At 42.3% G+C, this 27,856-nt stretch overlaps 1 protein-coding gene across 2 annotated transcripts in view; it reads left to right on the top strand.

The window, feature by feature from the left end:
* Window positions 1–27,856, top strand: part of OSBPL5 (oxysterol binding protein like 5) — a 222,325-nt gene that overhangs the window by 149,731 nt on the left and 44,738 nt on the right. For both annotated transcript variants that reach the window (XM_060768257.2, XM_060768266.2), the window contains exons 3-6: window positions 665–738; window positions 9,866–9,946; window positions 12,391–12,492; window positions 14,976–15,179. In XM_060768257.2, the coding sequence (XP_060624240.2) occupies window positions 665–738; window positions 9,866–9,946; window positions 12,391–12,492; window positions 14,976–15,179 (461 nt within the window). The remainder of the gene's footprint in view (window positions 1–664; window positions 739–9,865; window positions 9,947–12,390; window positions 12,493–14,975; window positions 15,180–27,856) is intronic.

Here is a 27,856-nt window from a genome sequence, read left to right as displayed (position 1 = left end):
AGCTGGCTGTTGCAGACCAGTAACATCTGGAGAGCTACAAGGTATGGTGTTTCTAGTGGCAAATGTTCACTCATTCAGCAAACCAGTCTTTGGATGTTGAGAACTGATAGGCTTGCATGCTTGAACCAGACCTTAATCCAAAGCAACTGATACACAGATATTAAATAACTCTTTATCTTAGTGGCTCTTTAGAACCATAACTGGAAATGTTTGTCTGTGCCTTCAAGTCATCTGTTTACTTATGACAATCCCATTCATTTAATAGAATCTTCTTGGGCAAAGAATATTCGGAGGTGGTTATGTCAATCCCTTCCTCTGAACTACAGCCGACAGTACCTAATATTTATTGGTGGTCTCTCATCCAAGTATTAACCAGGCCTGACAATCCTTAGCTTTCAAGATCATGTGGGATCTGGTGTCTTTAGGATATTTAGGGCCATTGGTACTAAAGTGATCGTTTTTACATATCCTTTTCTGCAGATGTGAGCTGGAACTTGGTTGACTTAATATGATTTATAATATAAATATGTTTTGCTTATGCTACAATTCCTGTTTGTTCTTTTTTTAAGCAGTCAAGCTTTTAGCAAGTTGTTTGTTTCACTGATCTTTTTTTGATTTTTTAAGAGAAAAATTTCACAGTTTACCTTATACCCTTGTGTTTCAGGGAAAGACATGGAAGGAAACGCTTTATCCATACTGAAGGACGAGATTCCTCAAACGCCAAACTCCATTAATAAGGTAATGAGGTTTGAGTAGAAATGTACTGCATCCAGGTTTTATACTCACTCTAGTTGGAAGGTTAAAAATGGGTTCACACACGAAGATTCTTTCTTTGGTTTGTTGCCTGTAGCTCAATTTGGTTTCTGTGCCACCATTCCCAGAATAGCCCAGAATATAAAGGGGGCTTTGTTTTGGACCCTATTTCAAGGGCATGCCACCTTATTCCCCCCCCCCCCCCCCATGTTTTCAGCTCTCCAGAGTTTCATATCTGTCAGGCAGTGACTGGAATATCCCTCCACATCAGAGGTTTGGGAGGGAGACGAGCCCATATTATGTAAAGCTTCTGTGTCCTATCATCCCCATTCAGCATGACCAGTGATAAGGACTAATGAAAGTTATGGATTACTAATTTATTTATTTACTATATTTATATCCCACTCTTTCTCACCCCGCAGAGCGGCTTACAACATGGGAATATTCAATGCCGCACATTCAACAAATAATACAATACATTACATCATATAATAATTTAAAAAAACATATTTTAAAGCATTTCCCCTTACATTAAATCCAGTGGTGTCCAACTCTGGGGTTTGGTGCTTATCTCCATTTCTAAGCCGGAAAGCCAGCATTGTCCATAGACACCTCCAAGGTCATGTGGCCAGCATAATTACATGGAATGCCGTTATCTTCCCTCCAGAGTGGTACCTATTGATCTACTCACATTTGCATGTTTTCAAACTTCTAGATTGGCAGAAACTGGGGCTAACAGTGGGAGCTCATGCTGCTCCCCGTATTTGAACCTGTAGCCTTTCGGTAAGCAGGTTCAGCAGCTCAGTGGTTTTAACTCACTGCGCCACCAGGGCATATACATATCATAAAACTGTTAAAACATGATGCCCAATCCTAAATCGTCATATGAGTGCTACATTGTGCTGATTCTAATATTTTGAGGAACACAGCTACTTTAGGCCTATACACTCCAGCTATGCCCAGTTTGACCAGAACAGTCCTGATCAACCCTCTGTAATCTCATTTTTTTCAGATGCTCTCAAAGCGTCCCAGTTTTTCTCTCCTCTCTCCACTTTCCCCTTTTATCCTTGGCTTGTATTTCAATTGCTGCAAACTGAGTTCATTATGTATGCAATTAGCAGGAGCAGGAGAGAAGAGAAGGATGAAGTCTTGCCCTTCTCCAGTCAGTTTAGACCAGAGCAAACTGCTTCAGGCTCTCTTTGCTTGTGTGTTCATTAGTTGCTCCCATATTCTGAGCACACTTCTGTCCCAGTTTTCACCTGTGAAACATTGGAGGATATGTAAACCATGGCTTCTTGTTCCACTTTGGAGACCTGCTGTGGATAATAGTAACCAGGTCATGAATATAAACAAGTTTATCATGTTGAGAGTTTGCTCATTTCTTCAATATGTGGTTAAATGCTGCAGATGACTGCTGTTAATGGCTGTTATTCAGTATTTGTTGTGGCTCCTTCCCAATTTCCTGTTCCTGTTGCCATAGAGTGAAGATTTGAGATCTACCTTTCACTCCTGGAGTTACTGCATATAGTTTGTCTTCATTTCCGATTCTTTGTTTAGAGAACTCAATTATTTATTTGGTACATGCTGTGTTTAAAGCAAACATATAGGGATAATGGTAGTGTTTGCCCTGGGTTACAAATAGACATGTATTATTTTAAGCATTTTGGCCTTCTTTGCAGGAGGAGTTCTATTTGCAAAAATAGCACTGCTTTAAACACATTTTATAATAAAGTTGGCTGTATACTTGTTAAAACATGTGGATATTTTGTCTAATTTGGAATTATCTGCATGCATTTCCTGCACTCATAATGGAATTTTTCCTTACATAATTAACATTTTATTTCTTATTTCTTTTGGTTTAATGTACTAATGCACATTAGTACATTGAACCAACCATGTATGCATGCTTCTAAAAAGCACTAGCCATCCCCTGCCACGCGTTGCTGTAGCCCAGTCTCTGTATATGTGTTTTTTTTGTGTGTGTGTGTATATATATATTTGTATATGTGTTTGTGTATATATGTATTTGTGTATATATGTGGTTTTGCACATGCGATGCAATGTATTTTGTGGTTTTGGCTTTTTAAATCCCTTTCGCTGTATTTTTATGAGTGATGGTCACTTGTTGGCCTGATAGGTGTCTTGTGTCCAAATTTGGTGTCAATTCATCCAGTGATTTTTGTGTTATGTTAATCCCACAAACGAACATTACATTTTTATTTATATAAACTGCTCAATATACACATCATCAAAAATAAGATTAATGGGATTCTCATGACACACAGGTAAACAAAAACACCTTTCAGATTTTTTTTATCTCAACAATTATTCATATTAAAAATGTAAAATCACATGACAGTTGGAAGTATAGAATTCATTAAAAACGTGTGAAGAATGAACAAAACTGTAGAATTTCAAAACAAATCAACAAGAATTCACTGAAGCCAAAGGTAGACTTCATTTTTTTTAACCAGCATTTTTGCTTAGGTATTTTAATCATAAGACAGCGTTGCCAAGCAAGCTTTACTCATCACTCTGACCTCAGCATACAAATACATTTTATGCATTCAGTCAATTTCTCCCAACCCATTTTTGCAACATTCTGAGTCACAGCCATTAAATTGGGGTATCAGTCATCTGCTTCCGATCTCCCCTCCTCCCCTCTCCCCCAATGCCTTTATCATGCTTTAAGGTAAATTTGTTCCAGAAGAGTAGATGCCCTAGCTGAGGGACCTTCCACATAGCCATATATAAAGGAATTAGGGGATATCTCTGGGGCAAGGGGGAACAACAGATCCCACTTCTGCCCTTCAATATAGCGTAGAACAAAGGCTGATCCTAAGTGACCGAAGTACTTGGTAGAAATAGCTGCCACCACCTCAGAATCGCTGGCCTGAGGAACCAAAAGGGTGTGAATGTATTTTAAGTAAAAGGATATTTGAGCTCTTGGACTTCTATGGCTGACTGGACTTTAGAAATGTATTGAGAGATTGAGTTCTGAGGGAAACGAATGGATTGAGGCAAACACCAGTTAAAAGTAAACTAATAAATAGTTTATTTTAACTTTAGAATAACAACAACTCGTTGAAAATGAGTGGTACAGAATCTTGATGCAGTTGCAGTAACTTGGTTGCTTAATACAAACAGTTCCCCTGACAGAATAGCTTTTTCAGCTGTGAGTCTCTTTAACAAACTGTTCTACTTGAAGACACAGTTTCTCTTAGAGCACAGACTCCAGTCTGCCTCAGTCACTGGGCTATAAGGTATCTGTAAACCTCTCCTAAGTTTACTAAGACACAGCTCTCTTTTACTAGTCCTCTCAACGTAGTAAAACTCTAGCCTAATGTCTTCACCTTATTCCCAAACCTAGAGACTCGCTAAAAGCTCTTCTTCTCCTGTCAGTCCCCTGCTGTAACTCCCTATCTAAAAATCACAACCTTCTCTCTCAGATGTTAAAACTCTTCTCCCCTTTGTGTCAAAACTGGCAGCTCCTTTTCCCTCTCTAAGCTGACTCCACCCCCAATTGCTACACCCAATCAGGAGTCAGCCTGACTCCTCCTCCTGCTCTCTTGAATACCAAGATGCCAGACACTGCTATGCAGGCTTCGGCCTAGCCGACTAAAAGGTAGATCTATCACACCATATAACCCAGAATATCTAGGCAGAAAATCCCACAGTATCTGTTTTGAACTGGATTATCTGAGTCCACACTGCCACATATTCTAGTTCAGAGCAGATAATGTGGGATTATATTCAGCTGCATGGAAGGGGCCTGAGTCACTATGGAAACTGGAGTATTCCAGAGTATATCTGGAAAACAGGTTACCAATAAACCTGGGCATACTATGAATTCTGTGTTTGTTTTATTTTAGTTTCCATGAGATCCAGATAGCCATCTTTACTCGTGCACTGTACTATCTCAAGAACTTGGAACTGTTTGCTACACATCCAGCCATCGAGGAAGCAAAAACCAGACACTTTTGGCAGGGCGTTCTGTTACAGACAGAATTTGGGCAGGTGTGCTTGCAAGAACAAAACACTCATTGTGCTCTCTGAGCACTGTTCAGAGTCCAAGTATTTCTAGGGACATTTACTATTACCAAAGCATAGTTCCTATTTGATACCACTACAGTATATTTTTGGGTGTGTAGAGGTATGGATGATGGCTTCCCCTTCCCCACAAAGCTCTTTTTATCCAAAACTAAACATATTGGCTGACATCATGTCCAATATTTATGTGATCATAAACCAGACTTACCATCCCATAACTTGGGGTTTCACATTGATGGTTGTTAATGACTCGTGAGTCCCAAAACCTCCTTCTTCACAGCACCCAACAGAAATATTTCCTAGCTGTTGCAGACTCAGTGCCCTTCCACACAATATCAGGGCAGATAATCCCACAATATCTGCTTTGAACTGGGTTATCTGAGTTCACACTCAGATATTGTGATGTTTTCTGCCTTGATATTCTGGGATATAGGGCTGTGTGGAAGGGCCCAAAGGCACTAAGCAATGACAACCTTGTTTCTGGGGTGCGTTGAGATGAACAGCTGTGGTGAGATCCTGAGAGGTCTGTCTCACTGCCTTCAACTAGGGTCCAGGGCCTTTTCTGAGGCCAGGTGACAAATGCAGTACCACAAATGTGAGGCAGTTGGTATCTACATTCTCTTCTGTTTTTAGTTTAATTTCCTCATGTTTTTAGATCTTTGCATACACTGATATAACACATGGTAAACGAAATCTGAATTCCACAAAAATGTAGTTTATTTAACCTTCACACCATTGTTACAAACCATGGTTTAGATTTACAAGGAGATCTTGTGTACAATAAGTAAGTGAAAGGAAAAGTTGCTCAAGAGGATTTTGTATACCTGACTCGCAAACTAAAGCTTCTGAGGGCAATTTTAACTGAAGGACTAATTTATTTTGAAGAAGGTTCTTTGCAACAGATTCCTGACCAAGTTATTCATCCAGGTAGAAAGTGACTCTTCGCTCTGTTAAAAGCTAGTTTAAATGAAATGCCTTTGTGAGTAATAGAGTGTAAAAGTGACTGCTCATAGAAGCCAATTGGAAGCTAGGTTGAGTCAGATTAGATTCCGTTAGTCATGGACGGCTTTCCCTTCCTTACTCATCTGGCTTGCATGAAACTGCAACTATAGAACAGTACTTCTCAATCTGGGGGTCGGGACCCCTGGGGGGGGGCTGAGGGGGTGTCAAAGGGGTCGCCAAAGACCATCAGAAATCGTAATATTTTCTGTTGGTCATGGGAGTTTTGTGTGGGAAGTTCGGCCCAATTCTATAATTGGTGGGGTTCAGAATCTTCATTGATTGTAGGTCAGCTATAAATCCAAGCAACGACAACTCCCAAATATCAAGGTCTGTTTTCCCCAAACTCCATCAGTGTGCATGTTGTTGTTCATTCGTTCAGTCGTCTCCGACTCTTCGTGACCTCATGGACCAGCCCACGCCAGAGCTCCCTGTCGGTCGTCACCACCCCCAGCTCCTTCAAGGTCAGTCCAGTCACTTCAAGGATGCCATCCATCCATCTTGCCCTTGGTCGGCCCCTCTTCCTTTTGCCTTCCACTTTCCCCAGCATAATTGTCTTCTCTAGGCTTTCCTGTCTCCTCATGATGTGGCCAAAGTACTTCAACTTTGTCTCTAGTATCTTTCCCTCCAGTGAGCAGTCGGGCTTTATTTCCTGGAGGATGGACTGGTTGGATCTTCTCGCCGTCCAAGGCACTCTCAGCACTTTCCTCCAGCACCACAGCTCAAAAGCATCGATCTTCCTTCGCTCAGCCTTCCCTAAGGTCCAGCTCTCACATCCGTAGGTGACTACAGGGAATACCATGGCTTTGACTAGGCGGATCTTTGTTGCCAGTCTGATGTCTCTACTCTTTACTATTTTATCGAGACTGGACATTGCTCTCCTCCCAAGAAGTAAGCGTCTTCTGATTTCCTGGCCACAGTCTGCATCTGCAGTAATCTTTGCACCTAGAAATACAAAGTCTGTCACGGCCTCCACAGTTTCTCCCTCTATTTTCCAGTTGTCAATCATTCTTGTTGCCATAATCTTGGTTTTTTTGACGTTTAGCTGCAACCCAGCTTTTGCGCTTTCTTCTTTCACCTTGATTAGAAGGCTCCTCAGCTCCTCCTCGCTTTCGGCCATCAGAGTGGTGTCATCTGCATATCTGAGGTTGTTAATGTTTCTTCCAGCAATTTTCACCCCAGCTTTGCATTCATCAAGCCCCGCACATCGCATGATGTGTTCTGCATACAAGTTAAAAAGGTTGGGTGAGAGGATGCAGCCTTGCCGTACGCCTTTCCCAATCTTGAACCAGTCTGTTGTTCCGTGGTCAGTTCTGACTGTTGCTACTTGGTCCTTGTACAGATTCCTCAGGAGAGAGACAAGGTGGCTTGGTATGCCCATCCCACTAAGAACTTGCCACAATTTATTATGATCCACACAGTCAAAGGCTTTAGAATAGTCAATGAAGCAGAAGTAGATGTTTTTCTGAAACTCCCTGCTTTTCTCCATTATCCAGCGGATATTGGCAATTTGGTCTCTCGTTCCTCTACCTTTTCTAAACCCAGCTTGAACATCTGGCAACTCTCGCTCCATGTATTGCTGGAGTCTTCCTTGCAGGATCTTGAGCATTACCTTACTGGCATGAGAAATAAGGGCCACTGTACGGAAGTTTGAGCAGTCTTTCGCATTTCCCTTTTTTGGTATGGGGATATAAGTTGATTTTTTCCAGTCTGATGGCCATTCTTGTGTTTTCCATATTTGCTGGCAAATGGAATGCATCACCTTGACAGCATCATCTTTTAAGATTTTAAACAGTTCAGCTGGGATCCCGTCGTCTCCTGCTGCCTTGTTGTTAGCAATGCTTCTTAAGGCCCATTCAACCTCACTCCTCAGGATGTCTGGTTCTAATTCATTCACCACACCGTCAAAGCTATCCTCAATATTATTATCCTTCCTATACAGATCTTCTGTATAGTCTCGCCACCTTCTCTTGATCTCTTCAGATTCTGTTAGGTCCCTGCCATCTTTGTTTCTTATCATGCCAATTTTTGCCTGAAATTTACCTCCAATGTTTCTAATTTTCTGGAAGAGGTCTCTTGTCCTTCCTATTCTGTTGTCTTCTTCCACTTCCATGCATTGCTTATTTAAAAATAGTTCCTTATCTCTTCTGGCTAACCTCTGGAATTGCGCATTTAACTCGGCATATCTCCCCTTATCCCTGTTTCCTTTTGCTTTCCTCCTTTCTTGGGCTACTTCCAGTGTCTCAGCAGACAACCATTTTGCCTTCTTGGTTTTCTTTTTCTTTGGGACGTACTTTGTTGCTGCCTCCTGAACAATGTCTCGGACTATAAATCCAAGCAACGACAACTCCCAAATATCAAGGTCTGTTTTCCCCAAACTCCATCAGTGTGCATATCTGGGCATATTGAGTATTCTTGCCAAGTTTGGTCCAGAACCATCATTGTTTGAGTCCACAGTGTTCTCTGGATGTAGGTGAACTACGACTCAAAAACTCAAGGTCAATGCCCACCAAACCCTTCCAGTATTTTCTGTTGGTCATAGGAATTCTGTTTGGTTCAATTCCATTGTTGGTGGAGTTCAGAATGCTCTTTGATTGTAAGTGAATTATAAATCCCAGCAACTACAACTCCCAAATGATAAAATCAATTCCCCCCAACCCCACCAGTTTTCAAATTTGGGCGTATCAGATATTTGTGCCAAACTTGGTCCAGCGAATGAAAATACATCCTGCATATCAGATATTTACATTACGATTCATAACAGTAGCAAAATTACAGTTATGAAGTAGCAACAAAAATAATTTTATGGTTGGAGGTCAGTACAACATGAGGAACTGTATTAAGGGGTTGCAGCATTAGGAAGGTTGAAAAATACTGGTATAGAGGAAAAGAAACTAGAATCAACTGCAGTTCATAAAAAGTGTAAAGGATTTTTTTCCAAACCTTGTTTATTCTGTAAAAGCCCTTTAGCCCTGTGGTTCATCACAGACATTGTCAGCAGATTTTTTTTCTTAATAAAAAACTTATCCATTTTAGTGGTATTTACGGCAACTTAATCATAAATTATCAATTTTAGTGGTATTTACGGCAACTTAATAATAAATTATGATTAAGTTATACAAATTTAAAAAGTTGTAACAGTACCTGTACTTGAACAACATCTAAACACACTACTTCTGTAGTTAGTTAACCTTTCTGGAGGTTTTAAACAGAGGCTGGATGGCCATCTGTTGGGAGTGCTTTGACTTGGGTGGCTGCGGGAGGTTGGGCTAGATGCCCTCTGGGGATATCTTCCAAATCTAGTAAAGTATTATCAAGTGAAGTCTACTTCTCTGGAAGTTTTTAAACAGAGCTGGATGGCCATCTGTTAGGAGACCTTAACAGTGTCTTCCTGCCTTCCTGAAGGGACTGAACTAGATGCCCTTTGAAGGTATCTTCCTCCTCCTCCTCCTCCTCCTCTTCCTCCTCCTCCTCCTCCTCCTCCTCCTCCTCCTCCCCCCCCCCCCTTCCAGGGGTGGCCAATGCACTCACCAGGCATCCTTTGTTTGTGGGGCAGGGAAGGGAAGGAGCATTTTCCATGTGACACTCCTATGGACCACAGGCAACACACAGTAGTATATCATGACACACAGTTTGGAAAGCTCTGCTTTAAGGAATCTCATTTTCTTATGGCCTTCCTGTCTCTAGTTGGTAGCCTACAACTCAGTTTTAGTCCCCAATGCTTGTTCTAGAAATATAGGTGGCTCATCTTCCTTGTCCTTGCCATGGTTCAAATGGTCACTCTGCTGTGGATGTGGTTAGAAGCGTGTATCTTCATGTACAGTCAGAATTGTCATTTTCTTGCTCTATAATTTATAATTGCATCTGATGCAGTGGAGTGAAGTTCATGAAAGTTTAATGCTACAGATTTCTTCCTCCAAGAATCTTTCTATGTTTTGTAATGAAACAAAATGACATCGTTATGACTTTGAAGATAGTGTGTATTACTGAGTTCCTGGTGGTGTTGCATTTTATTGTTATGTTCAATAACAATATTTAAATAATCTCCATTCCTTTCTTTTAGACTGACTACAAACTTTGCAATGGATCTGATAAAGAGTGTGTCTCCCCTACTGGCAAAAACAACAAGAAAGAGACATTGAAGGTAGGTGGGAAAAAAATGTATCATGAAGTGATTGCCCTGATTAAATTGCACCTCTTTTCCAGTGTCCAAAGGCCATAGCTCTCCATAGATTGATTTCCACTAAAGCAATCAAAACAACAGCTTCACAATGGTTCTTCTCTATTTCTTCAAAAGAGCTGATTGCTGTTGTGTGCTTTCAAGTCATTTTGCCTTGTGACAACTGTAAGACAAATATCTAATAGGCGTTCCTTGCCAGAATTTGTTCAGTATGACCTTGCTCTTGCCTTCCTCAGAGTCTTTCTAGGGGTAGGCACAGCTTTAGCACAGCTGGTCAATCACCAGCAATGATAAAATCTACCATATGAAAGGTTGCCAGTTTGAAGCCCTGGGTCAGCGTGAGAACCCGACTGTTAGCCCAGCTCACTGTTTACCTAAGCAGTTCGAATACAGCTTAAGATGTAAGTAGAGGAAATTAGGTACTGCTAAAACCTAATTAGCAGGTTGGGGATTACGACACCATAAAGAAAAATATCAGAAAATGCCCAGTGACCAAAAGAAAAGGAGGAGGTCCTGATGGCTCTTTGTCATAAAGGATGGAGTGACAGCAGTCCCCTGTGGCAGGATTCGGGCACAACTTCCAAGGCGCCAAAAAGCTGGATGTCGACACAACATGCCTCCTTTCTGTTCTGTCTGTCTCTGTCCTGACTGTCCAAAATGGCATTGAATGTTTGCCGTGTATGTGTCCCGTGGTGTGATCTGTCTTGAGCCATGAGGAGAGGTGGATAAGAAATAAAACTATAAAATTATTATTATTATTATTTTGACACAAAAATACAGTATGACACAGCAAACGAGAGATATATGCTAGATTTCGTATCACAAAATCACAAGTCGAACACTTCTCAAGCGTTTAGGACTGTGTGATATATTTTTGAATGATGCAGATCCAAGTAAGGTGGCCTTTTGCAGTTGACAGATCGTGATTTTGTCAATGTTTATTGTTTCCAAATGCCAGATGAGATCTTTTGGCACAGCACCCAGTGTGCTGATTACTACTAGGACCACCTGTATTATTATTATTATTATTATTAGTGATTTCTCTGTCTAAATGGAAATCCAGTGGTGTTTAATGTATAAATACATTTCAAATTCATGTGTTTTGATAACTGCGGTGTGCTGCCAATCCTGAAAGTTTTCAAGACATGATAAATGTCACTGTCTCCTTCAATAATATATTAACCTTACATAACAAGTAAAAAACTTTTAAAAACGTTTTCGTCACAATACAATAGTTTAATGAAAGCATTTAAATCGTATTGGTGAGAATGACAGATTTGTAGTAGTAATTATGTTTTAACCCTACACATCTGTTATACTATAACCCCCTTCCCCCAACTCTGCCAGTCTTTTATCATCAGAACATTTTGAAATAGATGGAGCTGAGAAAGTGGTCAACACAGGGGCAGTCAGTAAGCTTCATGGCTTAGTGGAGACCTAGAACCTGGTACTCCCTGAACCTTCTCAACAGTTCTACCATTGTGTTACACTGGCTTTAAACAACCCTTAAAATAATTAGTTCATGTACTTTTGAAACTTCACTAAGTAAAAGGCCAAAGCCAAAAACAATATTATATCCTCCAACTGCCCTCATATTGCAGGAACAGTCCCAGTGAATTCTCTGCAATCCTATTTTTTCAGCTGCTTTTAAAACGTCCCAGCTTTTTTCTTCTCTTCCCACTTTCCCCCTTTGTTTTCAGTGTACTGCATTTGCTGCAAAATGAGTTGAGCTAATTGAGCGTGGGGGAAGGGAAGAAGAGGAGTGAGCAGAACCAGGGTTCCCTTCCCTACAGACTTAAGCAAAAGCAAAGTGCTGCAGGCTCTCCTAGTTTGTTTGTAACACAAAAGGCGCCCATGCAACTATGTTGGTAACTCGACCACATACAACAGGCTCCTTGGCATGGAAAATGGAATAAGAACATCTCCCCATGGCCAGAGTTGAGCATCGTCTCCAGATGCTGGAGATGGAAAGGGGATCCTTTGCCTTTTGTTTATCTATTATATGTCATTGTTGTTCACCTTATAAAAAGGCATTGAATGTTTGCCTATATTATGTGTATACTGTAATCCTCTCCGAGTCCCCTCGGGGAGATAGAGCGGACTATAAATAAAGTGTATTATTACTTCCCCATTAATAACTGTAGCCATCTTGATCACTCTCTGATGTTGGTTGTCCACACATATTCCAGTTTTCACTGCTGACGTTTTGGAGGGTATGCAACTTCACAGAGAAAAATAAAAGTCTTGCTGTGCTTATTCCTGCTGCAGTAAGTGCTGCATATACATTCAATGCACTCCCTGAAATGGGAGGCTGCTGTTTTGAAATGAACAGCATGAGCCCATCTTTCCCCCTCAGTTTCCCTCTCTTTGCTTGCTCACAAGCTCTGTTTTGTTTTATGGTCTAACAGGTCCAGAAGAAAAATTACAGGCAGGAAAAGAAACGAGCCACCAAGCAACTCTTCAGTGCTTTGAAAGATCCCAGTGTGGTTATTATGGCAGATTGGCTGAAGGTAATTTAGTGCAAAACATCATTTTAAGATTACATGGATAAGAAGATCCAGTGGGCTTTAGGTTTGGGCATTCATCATCCATCAGCCGCCTCCTTTCAGAGAGCTGTTCTCTGCTTCATAATAGTCCTATATGGGAACAAAGGCAGTAGGCTTGAAGTAATAGGTTGAAGTAATTCCTGAGACTGAAGTAATAACCGAGACTTGTATGTGGCAAAACTGGTGATAAAAATTAAATGAAGGGAAGCTTAGGAGACGGATAGTTTCTTGGCTGACTTACTGAAGCACTTCTTTGTTTTAGAATGCCTTGGGATAATAATGTTTTTGGTCCTAGAAAAGCCCAGCTATGTGAAAACCATTAATACACTAGTTCTGACATTTATGGAAATACATCGTTGATGTTGCAAATTTAGAAACATTAGATTTTTTTTTAGAGACTAGACAGGTAGAAGGAGTCATTTCTTCACAGTGTACGCTGTTGAACTACTGAATTGGCCCCAAAATTAGTAATGGCCACCAGCTGAGGGAAATTTAAAGACAGACTGAACAAATTCTTGGAGATCTACCAGTGGCCACGAGTCGCAGTTGCCTCCAGGATCAGCACATAATCATTCTAAATGCCAAATAGGCTTTGTGTTCTGCCTCTCTTCTGCTTCTATGTGCATATTGCACAATCAGATCAATCTACCCCAGTAGGTCTACGCCAGGGATGGGCAAAGTGTGGCCCTGATTCTTTAGCCCTTGATACCTCTTCTTGTGACTGTCAGTTCCTGAAATTGGTTTCCCCTCCTTCTGTGAGCTTCTGGGAGAGGCAATATATGTTTGAAATAAACTGCACCCCTCCTATTTAAACATCAAGTGATAACCCAATTTCAAAAGCTAGACATCGACTCCTGGCTGCTCATCTTGGGGGGAGGGAGGTTAATCAGCATTTTTCGGCAATCTGTGTGGCCCACAGAGGATCCTAAAGGCAGGAAATTGGCCCCTGGACTTGGTCCATTTGGTGTAAACATTACACATATTGAAATCAATTCTTCAGTCTTGCTGCTTGAGCTGCCTTTCCTTGGAAGATCTTAACATTGAGCTCGTGGTTTTGTTCTTCTATACACAAAGCATGCTAGCATATTAGCTTAGGAGCCCCCGGTGGCAGAGTGGGTTAAACCCTTGTGTCAGCAGCAGGATCAGTGGTTTGAATCTGGGGAGCAGGGTGACCTCCCATCTGTCAGCTCCAGCTTCCCATGTGGAGGCATGAGGGAAGCCTCCCACAGGATGGTAAAACATCCAAGTGTTCCCTGAGCAAGGTCCTTGCATATGGTCAATTCTCTCACACCAGAAGTGACTTGCAGTTTCTCAAGTCGCTCCTGACACACGCACACATAAACAAAACAACTATGTTGGGCATAGCCAAACCCTTGCATAGTACTACAGATCTTGTTTGTTGATCTCTAATTATCAGATATGTTTCCCGTTTGGTATTTGCTGACACTAGAAGGCTAGAACCAATCAGTTTATTTCCCTCGTCACAACAGATGCATACAATAAAAATGGGTCATGTTCCTTTGAAGCCTTAAGGCACTGTTACAGTCAGGCAATAAAATTTAGCTTGATTACAGAGTGGAAAAAGCAGGAGCAGACCTACTTTTTATTGAGACAGTGGAGATGTACACATATCACCTCCAGGCTGCCTTGCTCTTTCAAGGGTACTATCGAAATGGAACAGTGGCTCAAGGTCTGGAAACAGCATTCAGTTCTTGCCAGCTGTTTGGAGAGAGCTGGCCCCCTTTTTCACATATTATGCTTCAACCTCACATTATTTCATCTAGAATGATCCAGAGTTGGAAGAAACCACATGGGCCATCCAGTCCAATCCCCTGCCATGCAGGAAAAGCACAAAGCACCCCTGATAGATGGCCATCAAGCCTCTGTTTAAGACTCTCCTCATAGGGTATAGTCTCCAGACCTTTGATCATTTTTTTTGCCTTCCTCTGGACACCTTATTGGATCATAAACTTGTCGCAGTTCTGAAGCTTAAGGTCATGACCTCAGGGATCAGACCAAGTGTGATTGCAATGGCAAACTAAACCTTCCAACTTGTCAATATCTCTTTTAAAATATGGTGCCCAGAATTGGACACAGTAGTCCAGGTGAGGTCTGACCAAAGCAGAATAGAGAGGCACCATGACTTCCCTCAATCTAGATACTATACTTCTTTTGATACAGTCCCAAATCCCATTGGCTTTTTTAGCTGCAGCATCACATTGTTGGCTCCTGTTCAACTTGTTGTCCACTAAGACTCCCAATATCTTTTTCACATGGACTGTTGTCGAATCAGGTGTCACGCACCTGTGTCCATGCATTTCATTTTTTCTGCCTAAGTGAGCTTGCTCACAGAATAAATCCATTGTGGTGTAGAAAAACTGGGGTTTCTTTGGTGAAAAACTAATTTGCTTTACTAGAGAGAAAAATGTCTTTGTGTTCTTCTTCAGATTCGTGGGACTTTAAAAAGCTGGACGAAGTTGTGGTGTGTGCTGAAACCTGGGGTGCTGCTCATCTATAAAACGCCAAAAGTTGGACAGTGGGTTGGCACCATCTTGCTCCATTCTTGTGAGCTGATTGAGAGACCCTCCAAAAAGGATGGCTTCTGTTTCAAGCTTTTTCATCCTCTGGATCAGTCAATTTGGGCTGTGAAGGTGAGTCCAATGCTGAACTCAACAACTTATTCAAAGTCTCTAAGGAGAAAAACAACAGGTCTGTAAAGGACTGCAGAAAATTTTTGATAGTTGTCTGAGATTTCACTTTGAAGGAATATGTTATACTGAAATTTAAAAGTAATTTCAACACAATACTCTTTCTGCAAGCATTTCTAGAACAGAAAAGATTCTGCTTGAAATGTTAGTTCTGTATTCAAAAAGGTTTTTCAAGATTCTATCCACACTACATGATTATAATACTTTACCACCAATTTAACTGAAGTGGCTTCATCCTGATGAATCCTGGGATTTGTAGTTTGGTGAGGCACTAGAACTCTCTGACAGATCATTCTAAAGGCCCCTTTCTGCAAGGTAAATCCCTAGGTTCCCATAGTATGGAGCCATTGCAGTTAAACTAATACCAAAAGGGTATAGTATGTTTGAGCCTTCTTTAGTTCAATGACTGAAGACAAAATTGGAAGTTCAGCAAACAATAGTCACCTGTGGCTTTGTGTGTGTGTGTGTGTCATGTGCAACTTGAGAAACTGCAAGTCGCTTCTGGTGTGAGAAACTTGGCCATCTGCAAGGACATTGCCTAGGGGGTGCCAAGATGTTTTCATGTTTTAACATCCTTGTGGGAAGCTTCTCTTATGTCCCTGCATGGGGAGCTGGAGCTGACAGAGGGAGCTCACCTGCACTCTCCCCAGATTCAAACTTGTCTGTCTTCAACCCAGCCAGCACAAGGGTTTAACCCATTGCACCACCAGGGGCTCCTAGTCACTTTTGTGAAGTGATAGGAGATTTGGGTGAATGAATATATGCTTGTGGTGTAGTGGCTTCCTTGTTCTACCATAGAGGATGGGTTTTAAGTTTCACTGCCAGCTGGTTGCACAGTGGCTTAAGCCACTGAGCTGCTGAACTTGCTTACTGAAGAGTTACAGGATCAAATCAGGGGAGCAGGGTGAGCTCCCGCTGTTAGCTCCAGCTTCTGCCAACCTTACAGTTCAAAAACATGCAAATTTGAGTAGATCAATAGGTACTGTTCCAGCGGGAATGTAACAGCACTCCATGCAGTCATGCCGGCCACATGACCTTGAAGGTGTCTATGGACAATGCTGGCTCTTTGGCTTAGAAATGGAGATGAGCACCAACCCCCGAATTGGACACGATTGGATTTAATGTCAAGGGAAAACCTTTATCTTTACCTACCAGCATTTGTTGTGACCACGAATGCCTCTACCCCGTTTATCTTGTGCCTTGTGGTTGAGATGTTGGACATCTCCCTGGAATCTTCCTGAAGAAGATAAATCTGAAAACCATGAATAGCTGACAATAGAATGTGGGCAGTGGGCATTCTTTAGAGATCAATTTATTTTGAATCAATTCATCTTGAAGGTGTGATTTTTATGATTCAAAGGGCATCCCTGTGTTCCAGCTGAGGCTGCAATCCATACCTTTCAAAAGCCAGAGCACGTTTCTCATTTTCTCACTGGGTCAGTTCTCCATATGACGCTGCCTTCCATCCTGAATCCGTCCTGCCCTGTTTAATTAAGCTGAAGGAAAAACAAATCGACATTGTTTTACATGCCTTGAGCAAGAGAGGACCTTTATAATAGCAGAAGGGCCTTTATGCACTCTAATGATATTACAGCCCAAATAACCTATAACTTCTTTTTATTAGTAGTCCCATTAACATCGTCAAGAAATAACATGCTGTCCATAGAACAGAAAGCAACAGCATTTGGTGCCAGTTGTGATAAATGAGAAGGACTTTGCCAATTTCTAACAGGTTGAGAGATTAGCATCAGTCTTGGTATTCTGAGGGAGCATGGCTTAACCTCACTTGAATCTTGCCCACTCTTGAAAGCAGCAGATCTGCAGACTGACAACAGTGGTATTGTGAGAAGCATTCTCATTCAGTCTGTCATGCAACTGCTGACTCCTCAGTTGCGAGAGATTCAGTGTGAGTGAAAGTTAGTTATTTGTGCTGGTAGAAATGATCACATCTCACTGGCATTTGCCCTCCACTTTTGCAGGTTTAACTTTTGCAGATTTGATTATTCATGGATTTGATGAAAGGAATCTCTTGGTGCTCTTGGAACAACAAGAAACACATTCACAATCCATGTGTTGTATTGTCAAAGGCTTTCATGGCCAGAATCACTGGGTTGCTGTAAGTTTTTCGGGCTGTATGGCCATGTTCCAGAAGCATTCTCTCCTGATGTTTCACCTGTATCTATGGCAGGCATCCTTGCCTGCCATAGATGCAGGTGAAACGTCAGGAGAGAATGCTCTTGGAACATGGTCATACAGCCCGAAAAACTTACAGCAATCCATTCCATATGTTGATGTTCTTCATTTAAAGCTTCAAATTAATGGCAAGCAAACTGTAGTCCTATAATGTTGTTGGTCCTTTAGTTCTAGTCAGCATAGAGGAGTGATGGATTTTGCAACCCAACAACATCTGGAAGTTCACAGTCCCCACACTAAGCCAGCCTTAAATTATGTGAATCATAGAATCATAGAGTTGGAAGAGATTTTGTTGACCATCCAGTCCAACCCCCTGCCAAGAAGCAGGAAAATCACATTCAAAGCACCCCCGACTGATGGGCATCCAGCCTCTGTTTAAAAGCCTCCAAAGAAGGAGCCTCCTCCGCACTCCGAGGCAGAGAGTTCCACTGCTGAACAGCTCTCATAATTAGGAAGTTCTTCCTAATGTTCAGGTGGAATCTCCTTTCCTGTAGTTTGAAGCCATTGTTCCACGTCCCAGTCTCCGGGGCAGCGGAAAATAAGCCTGCTTCCTCCTCCCTATGACTTACCTTCACATATTTATACATGTCCATCATGTCTCCTCTCAGCCTTCTCTTCTGCAAGCGAAACATTCCCAGCTCTTTAAGCCGCTCCTCATAGGGCTTGTTCTCCAGACCCTTTATCATTTTAGTCACCCTTCTCTGGACACATTCAGGATTTCTTCTTCCAAATCAACCTTCCCCTTTATTTTATTCATTGTGCTTACTAATTTTTAACTTTCGCAGAAGACAGCAGCCAAATTGGATTAGATGTTTAGTAAAATCATACCATTACATTCCCCAAATGTCCATGACTGGCTAAAATAATCTGTGGAGTTTGAAATGTGGAGAAGAGTGCTATTAATACCATGGGACTGACAAACACAAACAAATGAATGAATAGGTCATTGAGCAAATCAATCTTGAACTTCCCCTAGAAGCCATAACGATCAAGCAATGCTACTGCCATTTGGGCATATTGTGGTATGACATGAGATGAAAAGTATATAATTCTTGCTAAAGTGGGAGGCAGTAGGAAAAGAAGAGCGCATTATATGTGAATAGACTCAGTCTATGAGGCCACAGCCCTGAGACTGCAGGGCATGAGCAGGGCTATAGATCATAGGATGTCTTGAAGGTCTCTGTTTCATAGGATTGGCATAAATCCAAGACAACTTGATGGTAATTAACAACAACAATCCAAGAAGTACATGTTGTCTGAAAATGTGTCATCCTGAAGATGAGGGGGCTAAAACTGTCTGCATGCAAGCCCTGTTTGGAGAATTTCCAGGTACAAGAATTTCTTAAAGGACTTCCTTGTGCTGAAGTGAAAGATTTGCAAAGGATTTCTGCCCACAGTTATGGCCTACCTTCTGAATTCGCCCTCCGTCACTTGCTATCACACATGTCCTATCTGACTGCATATTGCTATCATATTGCCAGGTTGGAGGGTTTTCTTTTTCCCGGTCTTGGAAAAATGTGGCTGTTGCCCCCTTGCATCTCCATTTAGCAATGCTGAAAGTGACATGGGTTGCAATGCAACTTGTTTACATAACATTATTCCAGTTGTTTTCAGCAATTGCATTTAAGTCTTTTCCCTCTTCTATCATTTTGAAAACTAGCAAATGTCTCAAACTGGTGCTTCTTATGGGAAAGGCTGGAGTTCTTTCTCCCACCCTGGACTTTCCACAGATATATAAACCCAATTTTCCTAGTTTCCAATAAACCTCACAACCTCTGAGGATACCTGCCACAGATGCAGGCGAAACGTCAAGAGAGAATGCTTCTAAAACATGTCCATACAGCCAGAAAAACCTACAACAACCCAGTGAAAGCCTTCGACAATATATTCTCTCAGCCATGTCTTGAAGGAACATCTTATAGAAGCAATGACTACCCAGCCTGCTAACCAAATGCAAGAGACTTCTGCTGAGCAGGCTGAGGTCAACAATTCTTGCCTCTGTTGAGTTAAGGAAAGAAAGGTCTCGGCTGCCAAGATCATTGAGGCTCGGTGAGAAGAGGGGCAGCAACAGCTAATACCTGTGAAAGAAGGATTTCAGAGACTGGCGTTTGTTACCTGGCTGCAATGTCAGTGCTTAAGCCAAGACCCTGCCCTCTGGAAACCTGGACTACCTTCCGAGATCAGATCTGGAATTGTGGATATTACTTGGATATTACTGGTAATTGGCTCTTGATCCTGGAACAGAAATTTGGAATTTCCTCTTGCACATTCCTTTCAGTGTTTTGGCATCTTTGTGGATTGTTAGGATAAACCCAGGACTAATGTATTGTCGAAGGCTTTCATGGCTGGAATCACTAGATTCTTGTGGGTTTTTTCGGGCTATAGAGCCATGTTCTAGAGGCATTTCTCCTGACGTTTCACCTGCATCTATGGCAAGCATCCTCAGAGGTAGTGAGGTGTTTGTATATACTTGGCCTGTATTTGGGGGTCATGACCCTGACACTGAGTTTAATTTCTGTTCAAAGAAATTACCAGCCAGAACTAACAAGGTTCTGCACAGGTACAATTCTGTACTTTGACAAAAAAGATACAAGCCATTGCAGGGATGAATAGACTTCAATAGTGACTTGTTTTTAAATCATGTCAGAAGCAACTTGAGAACATACTGCAAGTTGCTTCTGGTGTGAGAAAATTAGCCATCTACAGAGACATTGCCCAGGGAACGTCCAGATGTGTAACCATCCTGATGGGAGGCTTCTCTCATGTTCCTGCAAACTAGAGCTGACAGATGGCAGCTCACCCCATCTCTCAGATTTGAATCGGCAACCTTCAGGTCAGCAGTCCAGCCAGCACAAGGGTTTTAACCCATTGTATCATCGCAGCTCTAATAGTGACATGAAAAAGCTAAACTGTTAGCTCAGAAGAGAAATAAGGATTGACCTATCTAACAAATCAGGTAAAAGACAAGGAAATTGGGTGCAAGTAGTGATAAGATGGCCTGTGACAGAAGTTCCAGTCTCTTCAAAATACCAATCAACCATAATTCCCTGCCCTCCAAAAAAGCCAAAAAAGTCTGGTTATGACACAGACTGAAAGAGCAATCCACATTTTCAATCTCTGGAAGAGGTAGAGTGCTCTTCTGGGGTTTTACTTCCCTTTATTTTTCATATGGGAAATTGAAATGCATGCTTTCTCAAAATATACCATGTTATAGAAGACCTGACAAAATACCTCCTCTCTGGAGTATAAATGCGGCACTGCCATGGAAACTTGAAGCTGAGAAGCATTGTAAGAGAAGTGAACGTGTTGAATTTTTAAGATTTAGCACAGTCTCACTTTTAATATTAAAGACAGCCCTTTGACCTATACAACATACAGTGTCTCAGTTCCCATATGAGTACTTGCATGTGGGAGTAGACACACTGGCCATTTTTAAAAAGTTATCTTTGAAGCAGAGGGAATATGTGGCCATCCAAATGTTGTTGGACTGACTGTCTATTCTGGTAAGTACTAATAGGAATTGCAATTTAAGAACTGAGGAAGGATGCACTTTCCACATTTCTCCCTTAAAATATAGAGAGGGGTCCAGAGACCACCCTCTACGTATTTTCACACATCTCATCAAGCGGCACTGCCCCCTTTTGCGAAATTAGGGGCTCCTTCACACCACATAACTATTGTGCTGTGATTCCACTTTGGCTGCCATGGAAACATCCTATAGAATACTGGGGTTGAGAGTTTAAGGAAGGGCATTTAGATTTCAAAGCAATGGTCTTCCCTGTAGTCACCTATGGATGTGAGAACTGGACCATAAGGAAGGCTGAGCAAAGGAAGATAGACGCTTTTGAATTGTGGTTCTGGAGAAAAATTCTGAGAGAGCCTTGGACCGCGAGAAGATCCAACCAGTCCATACTTCAGGAAATAAAGCCCGACTACTCGCTGGATGAAAGGATATTAGAGGCAAAGATGAAGTACTTTGGTCACATCATGAGAAGACAGGAAAGCTTAGAGAAGACAATTATGATAGGGAAAATGGAAGAAAAAAGGAAGAGGGGCCAACCAAGGGCAAGGTGGATGGATGGATGGTATCCTTGAAGCAACTGGCTTGACTCTGACGGAGCTGGGGGTGGTGACGGCCGACAGGGAGCTCTGGCCTGGGCTGGTCCAAGAGGTCACAAAGAGTCAGAAGCAACTGAACAAATAAACAACAATTTAGATTTCTCAACCAGAGTAACCAGGAATTTGGAGGTCTCCCCAAACTCTTTATTTTCATAGTATATTATCATTAAAGTAGAATTGTAGTGCAAGAATAGATCCTAAAATTGCTTCTGGAGACTTGGCAGCCGACATATTCATACATTCTTCTTTATAGAATATTGATCACCTAATCCTAAGCTTGTTGACATACACAGATGGAAAAAAAATCATGTCAGTGGGACTTAATGGCAAAACTAAAGGTCTATATCATTGAATCTCACTTTTATTCATTGAATCTCACTTTTATTCAATTCCAAGTAAGACTGGAGAACTTAATATAGACTGAAGTCAACCTGTCAAAACAGAAGAGGTTGAGATGTTCTCAAGCTTTCCCCTTAAATTTCCACACACATCCATATACAATACAAGGGCTTAAAATTTGTTGTCTCCAGTGAAAGACAAGGGAAAAAATACCAATGGTAATTGACTTTTAAGTCCCATTGACTCCTTCCATTACTTTACACAAAGACAAAGTATTGAATGGAATATTTAGAATCCCATCTTAAATTCAGAAAGTGTATAACTATCATAGTGAGAAGAATTTGAGCATCTGGAGCAAACATCACGGCTGGCAAAACATAGAGTGTGAGAGTAGTTTGGGGCTGTTTTAGTAATGACAGTTCTTGGAGCTGTCTGAGCAGCTCACTGAATGTTGCTATTGTTGTCTGTATAATATAAGCTGAATCCTGTCCAAATTGGCTAAAGGTGACTCTCTGGCACATATCCAAAATAACAGATCATATGCAGGTGCTGAATAAGTTGCAGTCATTAGAGCTAAATATTTGAGGTTTTGAATAGTCGCATTTTTTAAACAAGGCTGTAGAGGACTCTTGTCATTTCCTTGTGGAAATTGATTGACTGTGTTGTGACTATCATCAGCTTTGTCAGAAAGACTTGGAGCCCCTCTGCAGCATTCAGGCAATCACGTACTCCAGTCTGAGTGTCTCAGGTGTGGAAACGGTTTTTCTAATTTTCACTTCTACATCAGGGAAGCTGCATTTTCCAGAACTTGCTTCAAGCCCGCATGTCCTTCTATGAGCAGGTATTGAGATCGGCTGACAAGGCCCTTCTCTCGGTACCACCCCACAGTTGGTGGGGATGAGAGAAAGGGCCTTCACAGTGGTGGCTCCCAGGCTCTGGAATATCCTCCCTAAGGAAATTAGATTAGTCCCCTCTCTTCAGGCCTTCTGGGTGAGTCTAAAAACATGGCTCTTCAGACAGGCCTTTGATCCTGGGTAATCCGTGGCCAATGTGATGAATCATTAATAGTACTGGCCCGCACTTTGATTGATTATTACAACAGATAGCTGGCCGGCAGATCTCACTGCATTTTATGAATATTATAATTTTCCATTTTTTATAATTTTATTAATATTTTTATGCACTGTTATGTCATTGTATTTATACTTATGTATTGTTGCCTGCATGTGACAGTTCTGTGAGCCGCCCCAAGTCCCTTTGGGGAGATGGTGGAGGGGTACAAATAAAGATTATTATTATCTAACTGCTGTTACTTGTGGGAGGGGCATACTTTTTGTGTAAATGCAAGTATTATCATGTGCTATGGTCACATGAGTTCTATGGTTACCTATCAGTCAGTGTTGGTGACATCACTGCAAGCTCCTGTGCGCTCCAATTTCTGTACAACCTTCTGCTACAAAGCTAGAAAACCTATGTTATATTTACTGAGTGCCACTAATGCAATGCAGGCATAGAGAACTTGTAACTCTTTAAATGTTGTTGGCCTGCAGTTCCCATCATTCCCTAGAGAGCAAAGACAGTGGTGAGGGATGATCAGAGTTTCTACCCTAAAGAACTGCCCACCTCTCCATTCATTGGTTTCATTGGCACCTGGACAGGCCCTTAATATTACTGCAGGTCCCTTACTCATTTTTAATAGGTTTCAAAAATATCTAGCCTCTCCTTCCCTAATGTTGGGAAACATTTGTATCTTTCAACTGTGTTGGAGTACATCTGTCACACCCTCAGCTAGCCATTGGTCATAATATGTGTAGATAATGGGGCTTATAGTCCATGACTGCTATAAGTCACCAAGCTGGGGAAGGCTAGCAAGAAGGAGAAGAAGGCTATCTTCAAAGTGTTTATTTTATTTATTTTATTTATTTATTTGATGCATTTGTTAACCGCCATTCTCAGCCCTTCGGGCGACTCATGGCGGTGTACAACATATAAAAAGGTAATTTACAAAAAGACAATTACAGAACAACATATTAGCAATACAACAATTATAAAGTTACACTAAATAATCCGCTTCGTCTCATAGTGGAATTGTAACCAATCTCATATTCCGTGTTCCATTCCAGTCATCTTTACCACATTATTATAGCACTTAATTAAATGCCTTCTCGAACAGCCATGTCTTAAGGCTTTTTCGGAAGGACATAAGGGAGGGCGCCTGTCTGATGTCTGCAGGGAGAGTGTTCCACAGCCGGGGGGCCACCACCGAGAAGGCCCTCTCTCTCGTCCCCAGACGTGCCTGTGAGGCAGGCGGGATCGAGAGAAGGGCCTCCCCAGACGATCTCAAGGTCCTCGTGGGCTCATAGGCCAAGATGCGGTCCGAAAGGTATTTTGGGCCGGAGCCGTTTAGGGCTTTGAAGGCCAAAACCAGCACCTTAAATTGGGCCCGGTAGCAAATCGGCAGCCAGTGGAGCTGGGACAACAAGGGCGTTGTGTGCTCCCTGCATCCCACTCCAGTTAGTAACATGGCTGCCGCGCGCTGAACCAGCTGAAGCTTCCGGGCCGTCTTCAAGGGCAGCCCCACGTAGAGAGCGTTGCAGTAGTCAAGGCGGGATGTGACCAGAGCATGTACCACCGTGGCCAAGTCAGACTTCCCGAGATACGGGCACAGCTGGCGCACGAGCCTGAGCTGTGCAAATGCTCCCCTGGTCACCGCTGAAACCTGGGGATCCAGGCTCAACGATGAGTCCAGGGTCATACCCAAGCTGCGAACCTGCGCCTTCAAGGGGAGTGCGACCCCATCCAGCACAGGCTGTAACCCTATACCCCGTTCGGCCTTGCGACTGACCAGGAGTACCTCTGTCTTGTCTGGATTTAATTTCAGTTTGTTCGCCCTCATCCAGACCGTTACAGCGGCCAGGCACCGGTTCAGGACCTCGACAGCCTCCTTAGTAGCTGGTGGAAAGGAGTGACAGAGTTGGACATCATCTGCGTACAGATGACACCGCACCCCGAAACTCCGGATGATCTCACCCAGCGGCTTCATGTAGATGTTAAACAGCATGGGGGACAGTATGGAACCCTGTGGGACCCCACAAGTCAAAGGTTGTGGTGTAGAACAGGAGTCCCCCAATAACACCTTCTGGGTGCGGCCCTCCAGGAATGACTGGAGCCACTGCAAAGCAGTGCCCCTAAGGCCCATTTCCGCAAGGCGCCCCAGAAGGATACCGTGGTCGACAGTATCGAAGGCCGCTGAGAGGTCCAGGAGCACCAACAGGGACACACTCCCCCTGTCTAGCTCCCGGCGCAGATCATCCACTAAGGCGACCAAGACCGTCTCGGTACCATGTCCCGGTCTGAAACCAGACTGTGCCGAATCCAGATAATCCGTGTCTCTCAAGAATACCTGGAGTTGTGAGGCCACCACGCTTTCTATGACTTTGCCCAAAAAGGGGAGATTGGAAACAGGCCGAAAGTTGTCCAATTTAGTGGGGCCAATGATGGTTTCTTCAACAGCGGTTTTATAATAGCCTGTTTTAGGCTCGCTGGAATCTTGCCTTCCCGAAGGGAGGCATTAACCACCACCGTTACCCACTCAGCCAATCCCCCTCTGGCCTCCCTCAGAAGCCAGGATGGGCAGGGGTCTAGGATGGACGTGGTGGGCCTCATTCCTCCAAGTATCTTGTCCACATCCTCGGGTTTCACAAACTGAAAAGAATCCATCAAAATAGGACAAGCAGGTGCTCTTGTTACATCCTCAGAGACTGCATTTAACGCGGCGTCCAGCCCAGAACGGATCAAGGCAACTTTGTCTGCAAAGAACCGAGCAAATGCTTCACAGCGCGTGACCGAATTGTCAGGGCTCCCGCCTGAGGTGGCGGGAGTTAAAAGACCTCTGACAATCCGAAACAACTCCGCCGGACGGTTCTTTGCAGACGCAGTAGTGGCCGCAAAGAAAGTTTTCTTTGTGGCTTTTATTGCCGCGGCATATGCCCTAAGAAAGGACACAAACCGTGCTCGGTTTGACTCGCTTGGATCCGAACGCCACACGCTCTCTAGTTCCCTCTTCCTTCGCTTCATCACTGCCAGCTCCTCAGTAAACCAAGGAGCTTGTTTAGCTCGGCTACTTGAGAGGGGACGTTCCGGAGCGATCGTGTCAATTGCCCTGGTCATCTCCCCATTCCAGAGAGCAACCAAGGCGTCGACATGATCACCTTGTTTCACTTCAGTTATTTTGAAAAACAGGACTTAAGTTGCTTTCTTGTTCAAATGTCTTCTATAAATACTCAAATGGCAAAGGGTTCATGTTTTGGGGTGATGCCATCTTTTATCATCCATAGTTTTTAAGTCCTAAGGCTGACATGACTGCAGCAGAAATCTTGATTGTTTGCCTGTCTACCTCTTTAACGTAGAAAACAAGAAATATTTGGTTGGGACAGTCTTGTTTTACATCAAAAGAGGCATATAAGAGAAGGGAGCATAGCTTAGAACCATGTACTTGAAAGAGTTTTGAAGACCGTCTACAGCTGAACTCTTGCTTAGTGCAGGGCATTCTGAGCAATAGCAACTGCAAAAATAGCTGTCCAGTCTCTGCTTGAAAATTTCCAGTGCAAAAGAGCCTTTGGGTAATTTGACCCATTATCAAATTGTTCTTCTTGTCAAATTAGATTATATATTTAATTCATGATACTGATAATAGTGATTATACTGATAAATCATCGTTTGCTGATAATAATACTGAATCATCATTTAGCAGATTGTAACACATAATACTATTAGGTGATTAAAATGCAAGCCAGCAGCACTTCTTCCAAGTTTGTCCCGGATCCTAGAAGGATGCAATTAATCACTATGTGTCTATATGTGTGTGTGTGTGTGTGTGTGTACACATACACACACAGTAGGATCCTGCTTATCCAACATAAACAGGCCAGCAGTACGCTGGATAAACAAAAATGTTGGATAATAAGGAGGGATTAAGGAAAAGCCTATTAAACATCAAATTATGTTTTTACAAATTAGGCACCAAAATAATAATGTTTTACAACAAATTGACAGAAAAAGCAGTTCAATACATGTTAATGTTATGTAGTAATTACTTTATTTACAAATTTAGCAACAAAACATTGCAATGTATTGAAACGGCTGTGGATCTGGGCAGGAGGCAGACTGCATTGAATAATACAAAACATTGGATGAATGAAGGTTAGATAAGCAAGACTCTAGTCTCTCTCTCTGTGTGTGTGTGTGTGTGTGTGTGTGAGAGAGAGAAGTAATTAGCACAGAGAACTTTATAATATCTGTCAAGAAAAAAATGTTTTGGCTTCTACCTTTTCCAGCTGCCAAAGTTGAAACTGGACTGCACACTAGGCAGTAGCTCAAAACACCATGTTATTAGCATTCTTAGTGGATGTCGGTATTGTCCTCTAGGTTGAGATCATGTGGTAATAGAGTTTCAGCCTATAAATAAAAAAACTCTCTTTTGGCTAAAATGTCTGAAGGGAATGTTATCACCAGGACAAACAGGGACAAATCAGAGAGACAGTGATATTCCAAGTTGAAATGCCTGGTCACTGGTTCCTTTAGCTTCCTGATTGGAACAGCAGTTAACAGTTCTTGAAGTGTGTACACATGTATATTGTTGTTTGGCCTCTGTACTGCAGATGACATCCTGCATGTCTGCATTCAATCACATAAATAAGATGTCAGGACCACCAAGCCCTGCTTGTCGCTGTGCTCCTGAAAATGGCAGCCTTTAAGGCAGTGGTTCTCAACCTGTGGGTCCCCTGATGTTTTGGCCTTCAACTCCCAGAAATCTATTCATATAGACTGGTAAACTGGCTGGGATTTCTTGGAGTTGTAGGCCAAAACACCTGGGGACCTACAGGTTGGGAACCACTGGTTTAAGGGGTTTTCATGTGATGTAATGCTTTGAATCACAAGACTGCAATTCTGGATTTCTCGTGTTTTCA

Source organism: Anolis sagrei, chromosome 1, assembly GCF_037176765.1.
Source record: "Anolis sagrei isolate rAnoSag1 chromosome 1, rAnoSag1.mat, whole genome shotgun sequence".
NCBI classification, from domain to species: Eukaryota; Metazoa; Chordata; class Lepidosauria; order Squamata; family Dactyloidae; genus Anolis; species Anolis sagrei.
The sequence above is the reverse complement of the archived record's forward strand: the minus strand, read 5'-3'. Positions and strand labels throughout refer to the sequence as shown.